The sequence below is a fragment of the Drosophila montana genome, unplaced genomic scaffold (assembly GCF_035044405.1).
Source record: "Drosophila montana isolate Dmon_TW-CO22-7 unplaced genomic scaffold, ASM3504440v1 contig_1505_1, whole genome shotgun sequence".
NCBI classification, from domain to species: domain Eukaryota; kingdom Metazoa; phylum Arthropoda; class Insecta; order Diptera; family Drosophilidae; genus Drosophila; species Drosophila montana.
Window position 1 is genome coordinate 3,549,349 of NW_026996452.1, and position 16,585 is coordinate 3,565,933.

At 42.2% G+C, this 16,585-nt stretch overlaps 1 protein-coding gene and 1 long non-coding RNA gene across 3 annotated transcripts in view; one reads left to right on the forward strand and one right to left on the reverse strand.

Moving 5' to 3' along the window:
• LOC135435683 (uncharacterized) overlaps positions 1-16,585 on the reverse strand; it is a 59,885-nt gene that overhangs the window by 8,100 nt on the left and 35,200 nt on the right. The window lies entirely within an intron of this gene.
• Positions 1,864-3,066, forward strand: LOC135437428 (probable palmitoyltransferase ZDHHC24). Its single transcript, XM_064695355.1, has one exon. The coding sequence runs from the start codon at positions 1,993-1,995 to the stop codon at positions 2,956-2,958; it is 966 nt and encodes a 321-aa protein (XP_064551425.1). The 5' UTR covers positions 1,864-1,992; the 3' UTR covers positions 2,959-3,066.

Sequence of the window (16,585 nt, forward strand, 5' to 3'; positions counted from 1 at the left end):
AAATGGCAAACCGCGTGCTCAACGAGTGCTACGCATTCCGAATGCTTAGTTCAACTTAATAATTCATAAAAATGTATGCGAAATAGACAGCATTTGTGTCTGTGTCTGTTTTGTTGTCGTTGGCTCGCTGTCAGTTCGAAACGCTCCTCCAACCCCGACCCGTCCGCCACCTTTGACCCCAGCATTTACAGTGCCAGCCCCGAGGCAGCTGTTTGCTGTTTTGTGTTTGAGAGCAAGCGTCAAGTTGCATATTTTAATATACTCTGTCTGTAACCGCAAAATATGTTCAACTTGGGCATATCGAATGTTGCGTAAGCACAAAAAATTCAATTCCTACTTCGAACCAATGTCTTTTCTTAAAACTATTTTCTGAATCTATATATAAGTATATGAATTCAATGTTCGGCTTGAATGTTGCTTTAGTTCGGAAATTGAGTACAACAAATCCGTAAACTGAAATCGTGAAGAAGTTTCTTTTAAATTTTCTTATACTTGCAACTTCTCAATACAAATAGCTTCTTATAAATTAAATGTTTCTAAAAGGTAGCCCTAGTTCTAGGTTTCAACGAATATAAGGCTGAATTTCTTCTACTAGCAACAGACTTCACTTTCGACTAAGAGGTACCTCTTACCCTCTTCGTAGCATGAACCTGTTGAGAATTACAAGCGTCTAGCAACGAAAAAAACAGCAAAGCGGCTCATAACAAAGTCTATTCTCAGTTGAACCCATATATATTCATGTATTTTATCATTTTGCTTTAAATTGAATTATTAATTTTCCAAACTATTCTTTCGTCTGCAGCTCTAACTACAGGGCATCTCCCATTCGAGCATGCTCAACCAATGCTTACTTACTTATTTTATTTCAATGTATGTTGAATGCTTCTTTTTTCATTTAATAAAATGTAGAATAGTTGTAGTGAAACTAGGAATAAAAGTAACATGCAGCTGTCATATCCATTTAGAAATACGCATATTAGAATATGTTACATATATAACGCACTGTGGTTCATTATTTTCTAAGCGGCTTTCAAGTATTTTGATATTAGAAATTTGATATGAGAATTGCTTTTCTTATTGAGAAATACTTTATGGTGTAGTTGTGGCAATGCGTTTTACCCTTTTCACACAATGTCTGCATTTGAGAGAAATTAAGGCAAATAAACAAAATAAATTCAATAGATTACGACTAACATATCCTAACAGCAGAAAATGCTTAAGGATAAATGGTTGAATATGTGAACATTTAACAAATATATTAGATACAAATGCGGCCCAAAGATAGTTATCTTTTATATTTATTTTTTTTTGTCTCTTCCTGACATTAGTTTATGTAGCTTTATAAATCGAGGGACTCATATGGTTCTATAAATTAATGAATACTATAACAAATGCTATCCAGTGCATGGCATGAAAACATATTATATATCAAATATTTATAAAACAGCAGAAATATTTTATTTGTAATTTTTCTTTAGTTTTATTAAGAGTAGGGTATTTAATGATATTCAGAATTTATTTAATATTATTACACCCAGCTTGTGGATTGGGATTAGGAATTGCAATTAATGAGAAACGAGTTCAAACATAAAAATTGTAAACAATTTTTGACACTAATTGCATTGAATAAGAAGGCGTAGAAAGTATATAATTGATTTCTCAAGAGCTGCCCTTGAAATTTTCAAATCAATAATCCTTTTCGAATGCCCAATCTGATCAAATAATACTCATAATTGCACAAGGGTAAGCAGCTTATCATTTTCAATAGAATAGACACAAATGTCATTTTCATTTCAATCGGATTTCATTTGACTGATGCGATTAAGCAATGTGTTGGGAACAAAAGCAACCCCTGGACAATCAGTAGAAACTGAGCATACCGAGCACTTGCTCAAATAATTTGCCCAAACATTTGAACAAAGTTTTCAACTCGCACTTATTGTCGCGTTTCGTTCTGCTATATTTTAATTATTTTTGGTTTTTGTGTCGACAATGGTCAAAATTCCCGTGAGAGTCCTGAGGCAGGTGTGCCGCTCAATCATCTGCCTGGAGACGAGCATGTGGCGCTTCATCAAACGGCATCGCGTGCGAATAATTCGGATACTTCATCCCCTGTCGGCAGCCTTGCTGCTGCTCGCCGTTGGATTCTTTTTTATATACGAAATGTTTTACATACTGCCCGAGCTTTGTGACACGTCCGGCCTATTCTATCATTTCAATTGGCTGCTCTGCGTCTTTCTGCTCCACAATGTTGCGGGCAACATGATCATGTGCTGGCGCACAGACACAAGCTTTGTGGCACTGCCCAAGAGTCGACAGCATCCGCTGCCATCGGAGGCGCATCTGTGGCACTTGTGCACCCACTGCCAGATGCTGGTGCCGCCGCGTGCCTGGCATTGCCGTCTCTGCAATTGTTGCATGCTGAAGCGGGATCATCATTGCAATGTGACGGCCAATTGTGTTGGGCATCGCAATCAGCGCTATTTTGTCGGCCTGCTGTTCCACCTGAGCCTGGGCTGTGGCATTACCTTCGTCTACAATGTTTACCATTTGTGGAGCCAGCGCCAGTTCTTGTTCAGCGATCCCATTGGCTATTTGGGCCTATCTGTGGGCTTGAGGTTCACGAGTCTCCCGAGTCAGAACAGCAATGATCCCACACTCGATTCCAAATTGACCTGGATGATCATAAATGGCGGCGTAATCAAGCTCAATATTTTCGCCATGATATTGGCCGGCTCGCACCTGATCCTGCAGCTGATCATGATGAGCCGCGGCAGCTGTTTGTATTCTGTACGTGATCGTAGCTATGATTTCGGCTTTTGGCAAAATCTTCAGCTGGTCTTGGGCAAGCGTCTGTTCTGGACTATGCTGTCGCCGTTTGTGCCCAGCCCCCTGCCCCACGATGGCACCAAGTGGCAGCAGCTTGCTCTGCAGCAGGGGGCCAAGAAGCCCGTATAAATGGATTCATTTGTTTCAGGACGGCAAACTCTGAACTGTATTCACATAATATATGTACGTTTGTTTTATGCCCAGTCCGAAATCGAGTTTAACGCCTCATTTAATCGAGCTATTCGTGTTCTTATTGCCTCGGCTAATTACCAGGCGTTGGGTGGCTGGCGCTCTGATAAGGCACGTGGTGCAGCCACGCGACAACATTTTATCTGGAAGCTGTCTGCAATTGGCCATTCTCTATGCTCTACCTTGTTGTGTGGCAGTTCTTCTATTAAATCAATGCTGGATTTATAAATACAAGAATATATTTAAGAACTACAACTTTATTTACAAAAACTATTTAAATGTACTACCTTTACAAGCAGTTTTAACTAAAATGTCATTAAAACGAGTCTGTGTCTCATATAAACTGTCAACAGGAAAGGGTATGCATACTTCGATGCAGTGTGTAAAAATGCTCAACATCTTAAATGCTTTCATCTGCATAAAATTCAGCCGCAGTGGAGGCGGAAAGAGAAAGACAGATTGTTGAAAGAACATTTTGCCAGATATTGGTTGGTAAGCTCCCCGGGGCTGACTGCACCTTTAGCCACCTTTCTGGCGCAGTCGGAAACACTTGTCAAGTGTCAAAAAATCTCAAAAACTGTTGAAAAATGACAAAGCCAGTTGAGAGTCAGCCAGGAGGGGCTGGGTACGGGCCGCTTGGCCAGAATTAATGATGCTGCATGTCAGTGACAAGCACCGAAATATGAAATCAAAGTCCGCACTTTAAAGGGCCGTTTGTGAGGGGGCGGGCTGCGGCAGGAGTGGGCAAGTGTGGACGTTGCATGAAAAATGTTCCGAGGTGTGAAAACCGTGCAAGGCTCTAAACAACATAATTGCCAAATAAAAAAGTCGCCGCCGGCTGCGTTGTCGACGCCGCCCCAAAGCTTGACCATTAATCAAAATTGGGGGCCAACAGTCGGCGAAAAATGTTGGCCGGAAAAATGTGAAAAACAGTCAGCAGCCGCTGCCGTTAACGCTCTTCAACTGAACTCCAACGAACTGCCCTACGAAATGCGAAATGCGCCATCAACACTTTTTGGCCAATCAGCAGATCGCTGTGGGCATTGGCTAAGCCCCATCTCCCCCCAGTCCCCCCGCAACACCCATAACGGGGCTACAGCTTGTCTAAGCAGCGCTTAAGTTTCATCACCAGCTCGTGCACCTAATCCTGCTCTGGCTCATGCTCGACGAACTCCCGAAATGGCGAACGCTGATTGCAGCGTTTCCAATTGTCAATTGTCAATTGTCGACTTCCGGTCGCTGTTCAATGGCGACGCTTCCGCTTGCACTGCTCGCGTCTGCTACGTGTGCCTGGACAGCATTTCCTTAAAGTGAAATCAAACTGTCCAGGCAGTAGAATATGAGGAAGAAGAAGGGTTGCACTAACCGCAAACCGACCAAGAACTACCCTCACATTAGCAGCCAAATAATCATACGCCGCATTGTCCCAGGCCTGTCAAATAGAAAGAGGGGGAGAGTTGGGGGGCATCTGTTGTGTATATTTGAATGTGCCGCCAACGTTGCATCAGAAATGCGATGAGAGGCAAACTTTAAACTGCGGGCCTTTTGCTGCTGGCCCACAGAGGAGTCGCAGTCCAGGAGTAGATAGCAGCCGCGGCATGAAGTGCGGCATGAGTGAGGCCTGGCTGGATGCCTGCCTGGCTGGATTCCTGGTTAGCTGGATGACTGGATGCCTGGTTGGTTGGCCTCAGTTTCTGCCTTTCGTTTCGTTTGCAGTGCTAAATTTGCCGCTAAGCGACGACTGCACAAAGGACATGACAAACAGTCGGAGATGGAAACGTGGAAGGGGAAGGAGACGGAGATGGGGACGGAGATGCAGCAATGCTGGCCGGGATCATGGGGGTCATTGTAATCATAACGGTAATGTTGACGTTGCCTCGCGCACTGTGAGTATTTCTTTTTATCTGCATATGTGTGTGTGTGTGCGCGTGTGTGTGTGCGGGACAACGCATTTCAAAAACCAAAACTAATCGCAAAAAGTGCGCTGCGAGGTCGCCAAATTAGTCAAAAATCGTGTTACGGAGAAATACAGGGTGTCTCTGCTGCTGCCTCTGCTGCTGCCTCTGCCGCGGCCTCTGCCGCTGGCTCTGCTGCTGTTTGGTTTATCTAAGGAAACTGTTTCGTTTATGAAGTCCCCGGACTTGCCTCTTGCCCCAATCCTCTCCAGCAATTTTGGCAGCCAAACAAAAGCAATTGACTGAAGTTGCCGCCGTTTGCTGCCTTCTGTTGCTGCCTTCTGCTGCTGCTGCTCATCTAAGAAGCAGCGCTGCCTGCGTCGCAGCAAGCTGCCCTCTGCTGCGGCTGCTGCTGCTGCTGCCTCTTTGCGCTGATGGACAAATGGAAAATCAGCCGCAAAAACTGAGCAACAAAGCAGCTCGCGACAGTTTTTGTGATTTTTCGCTTTGGTTTTGTTTTTGCTTTGCAATTATTTCCCCTGTGGACTGTGACAGGGGCGGCTTTTCTTTTAGAGGGTTGCTGTTAAGTTGCGCGCTGCTGCTGCTGCTGCTGTTGCTGCTGCTGTTGCCGTGCCGCACCTACCCCCGCCACTGCCCTCGCCCACCATACATACCTTCTGGCACATTGCACGCCTCGCTGAGTCGCATTCGACACGAGCATTATCATCCACATGCCGAACGGCTTCCACAGCGCGTGGAGTGTGCGCGTCGTTAAGCCTATTCAAAATGCCCCACCCCTCCCCAAACCAATTCTGACTAACTCACCCCCTTTTCCGGCAGCTAATCCCACATGGGTTTTGACAGTCACAAGTTAGGCAAACAGACAAACAGACAAACAGACAAACAGACAAACAGACAAACAACTGACAGTCCCTGGCGACAACTTATCACTTTCCATCTAATTGATATCAGTTTCAGTTTCAGTTTCAGTTGCAAAAACTTTTTCTTTAGCCCCCAGCCGCAGCCCCTTTGGACAGACTCAGCTGAAGTGCAGGCCATGTAAATCCGCTTAAGGCAAAGTGAACTCATAAATTATTGATTTGATTATGTCACCCCGTTTGACCAGCAGCTCGACCAGCAACAACAGCAGCAGCAGCAGCTGTTGGCCAAAAGTATTTGCCTTTCGCTCTCAAGCCTTTAACAGGATCAACAAGCGATTACGACCTGCCTGGCACTCAATTGTCGGGTTCGATTGGGCTGTGCAACTGGCAACTGGCAGCAGGCTGCAGGCAGCAAAGTGCTGACGGATTAGCTACCATATCAACAGCCTTTGGCCGACCTGAGCCTCTGGATACAGCTGTATCTTTTCCCTCAGATCTAGCTGAAGCTCGCATCGGTTTTTTGTACCTGCGGCATTTGAATGCATTATAAATGATGACGGGCAAAAACTGGCCGCCATTTGCTTTATTGGCCATTTGCATGCATTGAGTAGCTGGCCTACTATTTATAGCCATGGTCAGCAGCAGTACACTGGCAAAAAAAACCAACATATAAATGGGAAAATTTTGTGCGCATATCTTTTTTTCAACTGGCAGCTAGCCCTGGAACAGGTCTTAATTGCATTAACACGTTTGTTTTTATATAAAAAAATATATACATTTTATATTCAATAAGTTCGCAAACAGGCCAGATATTATAAGAGAAAGACTATTATATAAATACACTACTAAAAGAGCTGAAGAATTGAGCACGCATTTGTGCAAGAGCAGGATATATCAAGAGAAAGAAACTGGAAGAGAGCGAGAGAACGAGAAAAGTATTAGATTATCAATACAAATGGTAAATATAATATTTATAATCAAATCATGAAACCCTTTAGGACTAAATTGCATTCATGAGAATCGCATAGGAGGGCAATATTTAAAACACGTTTTGCTGCTTTTTGATTTACGACACAGCGTAGGGAGTTACCAGTCAATTAAAGCAGGCTCGGCTAACGAAATTTTGTTGCATTGCTAAGTAGTCATAATTTTTCTCTGAGTGCATTAAACTGAGCGACCTTCGGGAACTAAACTGGTTACCTGCTTTGCCATTTTCATGTGTTTCGTGTGTTACGTTTTCCCATTTCATTGCGTGCTTCTTTTTTTCCTCTGGTTTCCTTGGGCTGATTGTGTGCCATTTGTGTGCCTGCCACGTCAACGACAACGTCAATGGCTACGGGTATGGGAATGGGAACGGGAATGGGAACGGGAACGGGAACGGGAATGGTAACGTCATCAGCATCGTGTGGCGCGTGCCTTCAGTTGAGGATTTCTATCTGATTTGCTGGCGCTCTGCTCCGAAATATCCGCAGCCCGCTCCACTTGCCGTGATAAACTATGATAATTAAAGCGCCTGACTGCGCTCGGCATAGAGATGCGGTCCATGTTGTGCATATTTTCGAGTTATCTCGAGCTCAGTTTAGGAGCAGCAGCAGCAACAGCTGCAGCACGAATGGGACGTGTTAATCATTTGGTCGTGGCGCACGTTTCGTCCTGGTTGCCATGGGTCATTTGATGGCCAAAACGCCCTCGGCCTGGGCAGTTGCTGCTATTGGCTTTTATTTATTTGTTTGCCTTTTTGTTGACAGCAATTTAAATGCTTCAATGGACTCGACGGCTGACGGAGCGCAAAAAGGGTTCTCGGCGCAAACAAGTTTCACCTCGTAAATTAATTTCAAGCGCCCCGCAAACAAAGCACAAGCTACAAATTACGTGGGGGATGCAGAGCGAGTCGAGCAGAGAGGGGAGGAGGAGAAGGGGCACACTTTCTGTGTGTCTGCTCAAGAAAACAAAGCACACACTACTTTACAAAGGCCAAAGGTCAGGCCTGAGGCCTGGTTGTTCCATTAATTACGAAAATTGCTCAAGGACAACAGCAACAAAAACAACAACTAGCAATTGTCCTCACCGCAAAATACACATTAAAAAGCCAAAATATTTTGTTAATTTTCAGCATAAATGCATGCTTGATAGAACTTTTTTACTTAAGCAAAAAAGAATATTATTTGCATATTGGATAAAAGTGCAATAATTTAATAAAAAACACATATATATTTTTTTTTATACCCTGAACCCATTGAAATAGGGTAAAAAGGGTATTGTGTATATGTGTAAATGTATGTAACAGACAGAAGGAAGCATCTCCGACCTCATAAAGTATATATATTCTTGATCAGCATCAATGGCCGAGTCGATCTAGCCATGCCCGTATGTCCGTCCGTCTGTCCGTCCATCCGTCTGTTCGTATGTATGTATGATCTCAGAACTTATAAGGGTTAGAGAAATTTTAGCTGTAGGTCCTCCTAGTCCCCGCGCAGATCGAGTTTGTTTCCGATATTCGATAACTTGTCCCGTTTCGAAGTAATCGATAAAAATCTATATCGAAATTCTGTTTTTTGAGTAATTTCGGCAAATAATATGAGCTAGAATCAACAAACTTGACATGTAGCCTCTAGAATAGTATATGTATATATATCTAGTATCTTTCATTTTATACCTATCGCCTGTTGGAAGAAGAGGGTTCAGGGTATCCCCTAGTCGGGAGCTCCCAACTATAACCTCTTACTTGTTTTTAATTGGGCTGCAGCCTAAAAGTTGTTGAGTTTGAGCTGATAATCCAATTGATTTATTAATATAATACTATATATATATATATGTATACTTTTATATATGAATATATATAATTGTGTGTATTGGTTATATTTTGAAATATAAGCTGAGCACCCGCTGAAAATCAACGTAATTAATTACAATTTTGCGCTTCATACATTTTTTTTATATATCGAGAAAAAGTGAAATAAAAATGCAATGAAAAAATGCAGCAAACGGCATAATTAAATAAGCATTATTTTAGATATTTGTTGGCAGCTGTTCATTTTTAAAATGTTTAAAAATGGGTTTAATAAAGTTGATCAAATATAATGCCGCTTTATCTTTGCATTTATTTTAAACTTAAAATATTCTTTTAAAATAACTTTTTTTTTGCCGCGTCTCAATTAATTCACATAAATTACGGAAATAAGAAAAAACAATTCTAAAAGCCCTAACATTTTACAAAAAAATGGTTGAACTGTTTTACGAATACATTTTGCAAAGGTCACAGAAGCATTATGAAAAAAAAATTGAATTGTTTACAAAAAAATTGGGAATACATTTTGCAAAGGTTGCAATAATAAAATGGAAACTAAATAATATGTTAATTGTTAACAAAATATTAGAAATAAATTTTGCAAAGGTTAAAGGCTACATAAAATGGAAAATAAATCATGGGAAAATACTGTGCAAACCTTTAATCAGGAATAAATTTTGCAAAGGACGCAGAAATGATATGGAAAAGTTTTCACTTGATGCTCACAGTAAGTTTCTGTGTCTAGAAATGGGAAAAGCTTGAAGACATCTTCTCGGATGCGCATCTATTGTATGTTTACATGGGTAAGTATGTGTGATGTGTGTGTGTGTGTGTGTGTGTGTGTGTGTGTGTAAGTGTGTGTGTTTGGGCACGGAAATCGTTTATCTTTGCCATTAGCGCCGTCTTTTTAGACAAGTTGAGGCTTGGCGGCCTTTTGGGCAGCCACTTTGCCAAAAGTTGATTTATGCCTCGCTGACTGCCTGATTTTCCATATGCCGCTCTGCCACGCACGGCCCAACCTTTTCCGGCTGATATCCTGCTCCGACTCCGATTCCGATTCTGACTCCTGTTGCCATTGTTTGTAGCGCGCGTCAAAAGGACATGTGATTCAATTTACTTCGATTAGAAAATTCCAATTTGGCAGGGGCAGGGTGCGAGTCTGTCATGGTTGACAGATATATAGAAGTCAAGCGCGGAGCAGATCGAAAATTGAAATGGCTGACGCTCATCAAGTTACGCCTCAGATGCCGACAGCAGCTGCTCTGCAGCACGCGTGCTGCTGTGGCATGTGGCAAGTGGCATGTGGCAAGCTCACGCTATACGCCACACGCCACACACTACACATTTGTATTTGTATATTAGGCGCTCGGCTGCAGCTTGATATCCGGTGCGACGCCGGTGCCAAGTTTGTCGACTAGACTATGAAAAGGACATCTCGTCCTGGCTCAGGCTCCGATCCAGACACGCAACTGTCACGTTCGCCTGTTGCGAGTGCTGTCAACTTTATTGGCCCAGCTGCCGTCGCGGCTGTTGCCCCATGTTGCCATGTTCAGGCCGCCCAAAAAGTTTTGCGACCAACATATATATAAATTTTGTTTTCTTATTTTTGGCAACTTCCCGCCATGTGGAGTACGTGCATCCATTTCCGAATCCGCTGTCAATTCATTTTGCTGTGTGACCCTAACGCAAAGCTCAATGGCCATGCCCATTATGCAACGCCAGCTCCGCCCACTTCTGCCCTGCCCAGCCGCTGCACGTAGCAGCCACCCCCTTCGGGGCATGTGGCAAGGTCGTTAAACGCTCAGCGGACAATTGAAAAATTAACAGTATTTATTTATGATGAACAATGGGCACACACACGCCAGCACACACCAACACACACCCCGGAGGAGTGTGCGTGCCGCGCATGCAAAATGCTCGCAATCCAGAAGATTTTTTAATTGGCGCGGAAATTGCGAATGGAATTGACGTCACGGCAGCCAACAGGCAAATTGGTGGCCCTGCAGAGGTGAGGAGCTGACAGGTTGGCGCTTTTGGTTTGGTTAAAGAAAGAATTATGAAAAGGTAGAAAAAACGTGGGAAAAATCAATGCAAAAATTATGGCACATTAAAGTCATAAATAAAAAGTGAAAAAAAACGTGGAAGCAGCGAAGAGCGGCAAAACGAGGAAACGGGGAAAATTGAGCTATGAAAAACAAAAGTAAAGCACAAGAAAAATAAAAATCAAATGGAAAATGTTGCAAATGGCGTAAGCGAAATCATTGAGCCGCTCGTTTATTTAATTTTTCGCACGATTTCAACATTTGCCGCCGGCCAGCGCAACGGACACGCACACAAACTGGACAAGGCACAAGGACCGCACATAGATAGACACATCAGTTAAATGACCGCAAAGGACACCAGAGAGGAGTGGGGTGAGCGGTGTGCTTGTTGGCTAAGTGCGGTGGGGTGTGAAGTGCCAGGCAAATAAAACTGATGGCGCAGGCAGACACTTAAGGGTTGCCACTCACACACACACACACACACACACAGACGCACACATGCACACTATAAACATATGAATGCAAATAAGAAGATGGGCAAATTTACTTTGTTGCTTTGGTGCCCCCTCAAGGTGCAACATGTGTGCCACCAAATGAAATTATGCCACAGCAAATGCTGGCAAAATAGCTAAGTTACTCACAGCTCTCACACACACACACACACTTACACACAGTATTTGCATATGTATGCAAATGTGCGAAAAATGTATTGAATTTCCAAAGAGAATTTGTAAGGAATTCACCAAAAATATAAATGAATGCGACAACTGAGCGAATGCCAAATGAAAGCCAAGTGCTTTAGCTGGGCTTACACTTAACAGCAGCTTAACAGCAGCTGTTACAGTTAACAATGCAATCCACACACACACAACAGCGCAGCGGAAATAATTGCAAAACAAAAACAAAAACAATACCCATGCAAAAAATCATAAAAACTGTCGCTAGCTGCTTTTGCGGCTGGTTTTCCATTTGTCCATCAGCGCAAAGAGGCAGCAGCAGCAGCCGCAGCAGAGGACAGCTTGCTGCGACGCAGGCAGCGCTGCTTCTTAGATGAGCAGCAGCAGCAGAAGGCAGCAACAGAAGGCAGCAAACGGCGGCAACTTCAGTCAATTGCTTTTGTTTGGCTGCCAAAATTGCTGGAGAGGATTGGGGCAAGAGGCAAGTCCGGGGACTTCATAAACGAAACAGTTTCCTTAGATAAACCAAACAGCAGCAGAGCCAGCGGCAGAGGCCGCGGCAGAGGCAGCAGCAGAGACACCCTGTATTTCTCCGTAATACGATTTTTGACTAATTTGGCGACCTCGCAGCGAACTTTTTGCGTTTAGTTTTGGTTTTTTAAATGCGTTGTCCCGCACACACACACGCGCACACACACACACATATGCAGATAAAAAGAAATACTCACAGTGCGCGAGGCAACGTCAACATTACCGTTATGATTACAATGACCCCCATGATCCCGGCCAGCATCGCTGCATCTCCGTCCCCATCTCCGTCCCGTTCCCCTTCCCCGTTCCCATCTTCGTCTGTTTGTCATGTCCTTTGTGCAGTCGTCGCTTAGCGGCAAATTTAGCACTGCAAACGAAACGAAAGGCAGAAGCTGAGGCCAACCAACCAGGCATCCAGGCATCCAGGCGGGCATCCAGCTAACCAGGAATCCAGCCAGGCAGGCATCCAGCCAGGCCTCACTCATGCCGCACTTCATGCCGCGGCTGCTATCTGCTCCTGGACTGCGACTCTTCTGTGGGCCAGCAGCAAAAGGCCCGCAGTTTAAAGTTTGCCTCTCATCGCATTTCTGATGCAACGTTGGCGGCACATTCAAATATACACAACAGATGCCCCCAACTCTCCCCCTCTTTCTATTTGACAGGCCTGGGACAATGCGGCGTATGATTATTTGGCTGCTAATGTGAGGGTAGTTCTTGGTCGGTTTGCGGTTAGTGCAACCCTTCTTCCTCCTCATATTCTACTGCCTGGACAGTTTGTTTTCACTTTAAGGAAATGCTGTCCAGGCACACGTAGCAGACGCGAGCAGTGCAAGCGGAAGCGTCGCCATTGAACGCCGACCGGAAGTCGACAATTGACAATTGACAATTGGAAACGCTGCAATCAGCGCTCGCCATTTCGGGAGTTCGTCGAGCATGAGCCAGAGCAGGATTAGGTGCACGAGCTGGTGATGAAACTTAAGCGCTGCTTAGACAAGCTGTAGCACCGTTAGGGGTGTAGAAGGGGGAGGGGGGAGATGGGGCTTAGCCAATGCCCACAGCGATCTGCTGATTGGCCAAGAAGTGTTGATGGCGCATTTTTTCTGTTGGAGGCGGCAAAGAAATGCGCGACAGACAGTTAAGAGGTGGCACGAACGGCGGCAGCTGTTCCAAGTATCAATATTTCATGTCTTGGCCCCGAGGCACAGGCAAAGTTCGTTGATTAATGGACCTCGCCTAAGCCGTCGGCGTATTTTCTTTATTGTGTGTTGACAAAAGCTAATTTACCATTTATTGCAAAACACTTTTTTAGTTACTTTGTTATCGAGCAACACTTTTGGACTGAAGTCAAAGGAAGTAGACGACTTGCGAATACTCTACAAAAAGAATTGGTCTCATTTGTGTCTGTTGGGGAAACACAGATGACATAGCATGGCCCAAATGGCATAGATTTTGAAAATCAGTTTAGTTTTGATCAGGTTATGATAGTACGAGTTCTAGAAAGATCAATTACTATGACATTGCAAAGCTTATCTGTAAAAATGCTGATCATGTTTAGCAAAAAACTCGATGGCAAAATAGATTATCTCAGAAGATCTTTTTATGTTGCATTTTATAAATGCTTTGACCGACCCAAGATAAAAAATAAAGACAGATGCGCTGTCGCCAACAAAGTGTATGCCGCAGGGATAAACGAGTAAGAGTCGGCGTTGGTTTTGCCAGTTTTGTCGTCTTTTTCTTCTTCTTATAATTCTCAAGTGGTTATGGCTTCGGATTAAGCGGAAGGGCTTGCTTATTTAAAATGGCAGATTCCCAATTTAACGTTATTTTTATTTATAGTTATACTGAATAATAAGCGTCTATTTCGATATGGTTAAGATATTTAAAAAAAAAAAGAGAAAAAATGTTCATACAAAACATTTTTGTTAAGTATAAACCTATGTAAAAATTTAGATATATTAACATATTTGGACTATTTTTTATCTAAGCAATTAAAATTGTAAGAAATTTAGTAAGATTTGGAAGCAGCAAAATTCGCTTTTAATTTTTTTCTACTTGAATTTACATAAATCTGCAAAATTTAACCAAATTAGTTCAGTTGAATTAACTCGCTCGCTCACACACACACACACACACACGGGCGCACTCACACACACAGACACGCGGGCACACTCACTCACACACACACACACACACTCACAGGCACAAGCACAGCATGTAGCAAATCTCAACAGTTGAACTAGGAGTAAAATTCATCATACGCCGCATTGGCCGCAGTCGACGTCGACGTCGCTGCCCAATGGCGGTTGCTGTCGGCGCGGCATGCGTGGCATGTGGCTGCGGTATGTGGAGCATTTTGAGGGCAAGGGGGCGTGAGACGGCAGCACACAGCATGCCACCGACGACAGTTGAGTTACAGAGTTCGTTGTTGTTGTTGTTCGAGTTGTTGTTTTTGTTGTTGTTGCTGCTGCCTTTTTTTGTGCACAATTGGCGTTGTGGCCGGGCGCGTTACATTTGGGGCGATTTATTGTTGGAAATATTTTGTATGCTGCTTATTGAAATGCAGGCAAGGCCCGAGAAAAACCCCTTTGGCTAGCCACACCCCCCGCCCCAAAAGACAACACAACAGCAATAACAAACAGCAGCAGCGGCAGCGGCAGCAGGAGTTGCTGCTGGGCAAAGCAAATAGCGGCACTTGAAGCAGCCGCGTCTTGCAGTAAGAAGCACTGCACAACCCTAAAGTCTACCCCAGCCCCTGCCACAACCACTCCCCCCTCGAACCACATTCAGCACCCGCTGCTGTTGCCCTGCAGCGTGGAGCGCAGCAACGCCTCCTGCTGCCGCTTTTGGCAGCCACACTATAAATATAACATTAATTTTTATGTTTTCATATTTAGCAACGCTTCAGTAAACACACACACACACACACACGCACACACACATACACACTCGGAGAGCCAAGGCAGTCAGCCTTATTGCTGTAGTTTTAGATAGAGCTCATTGAATGACGTTTATGAGCGATATCGCTGACGCTGACTGCGCAGTTAATGCCGGCGTCGACGTTATGTGCGCAACATGCGCTGTTAGGGCCATTAACAGAGCTGTTAAGGGTCAGCATCCACGGCTGTTAGAGCTGGGCCGCTGCTGACGGCGACGCCGGCGTCGCTGTTTGTGCCTTCTTCTATTGTCATTTGGCACATGTGAAAATTTAGCGTTACTTCTTGGCCGGCGCTTCATTCATTCATTCGCTGTTTACATTCCGCTTTGTGCCCGTGCACATTTTTGTGGGTCTAACGGTTTTTGTCAATGTGCCCAATGTAATTTAAATTGCATTTACGGAATATATAACGGGAGCACAACATGTTGTTGTTGATGCTGTAGTTCAAGAAGAAGAAGAAGCAGTTAAAGGTGCTCAATGAAATATTTAAAATAAAACAAAAAGTGAATAAAACACGGAAAAAATACAAAAAGAAACATGAGAAAAACATTTTTAAAGAAATTTTTAAACAAATTAAATAGTTTGAATAACTCCCGATCAACTGATTACACAATTAAAATTTGTGCTAAATAAGTGAGGTTGTACAAAGCTTGCCCAAAAAGCATTTTAAAACATATAATTTTCGAAAATTTCTTAGCATTCTCTTGGTATCTACTCCATGGATCTATCTATGTATTATTAAAAAATAATTAATAGATTACTTTTGATCGTAAGAGATCGTTGACAACTTGTCGCATAAAGTGCATTACAATTAATAAAAAACTAAAAGAGCTAAGTTTAACAAAAATTAACAAAGATCGAAAGCAAAAAAAAATATATTATATGAAAATAACATAATAATACAAATGAAAATAATAATAATAATAATAATAATTATAATAATAATAATAATAATAATAATAATAATAATAATAATAATAATAATAATAATAATAATAATAATAATAATAATAATAATAATAATAATAATAATAATAATAATAATAATAATAATAATAATAATAATAATAATAATAATATTAATAATAATAATAATAATAAGAATAATGATAATAATAATAAGAATAATAATAATAATAATAATAATAATAATAATAATAATAATAATTATAATAAGAATAAGAATAATAATAATAATAATAATAATAAGAATAATAATAATAATAAAAATAATAAAAATAATAATAATATTATATTATTATTAATACATTTTTTATCCATAAAATACTTCTTCGTTTAAAACCCAACACAATATTCTTTTTAACTCCCATAAATGTTATAAGTAAAGAACACTTGAGTGTCTTCGCCTGCTGAAAAACATACTTAAGACCTCAAGAAGGTGTCTAAAAGATGTTTGAGGGGTTCAATAACACATTCCTATAAAGCATTTAGCTCACAATCTAGGCACTCAAATAACGGTATCGTTATAGGTAAAGCCCCTAACGAACCGACTTCCGCTCCCAGACAGACCTATAGTTCATGTATTTGCTTCGTGGGTTTACAAAAGCAATAACTAAATAAATAAACAAACCAGTTCGAGATTTCGATTTCCACTTTTACTTAAACAAAAGGCTTACGTGAGAAAATTTACAAATATTTCAATATTTATAAACTATTAAGTAATATAAACTAATTTGCATAATTTAAGCTGAGATAATGTCACAAATCAAGGTTAGAACCAAGAGCTGGGGGTTTGAACCACTACAACAAATCAAACTTTTATTTTATTGCCATATCTCTTTGATGGTTATCAATCTG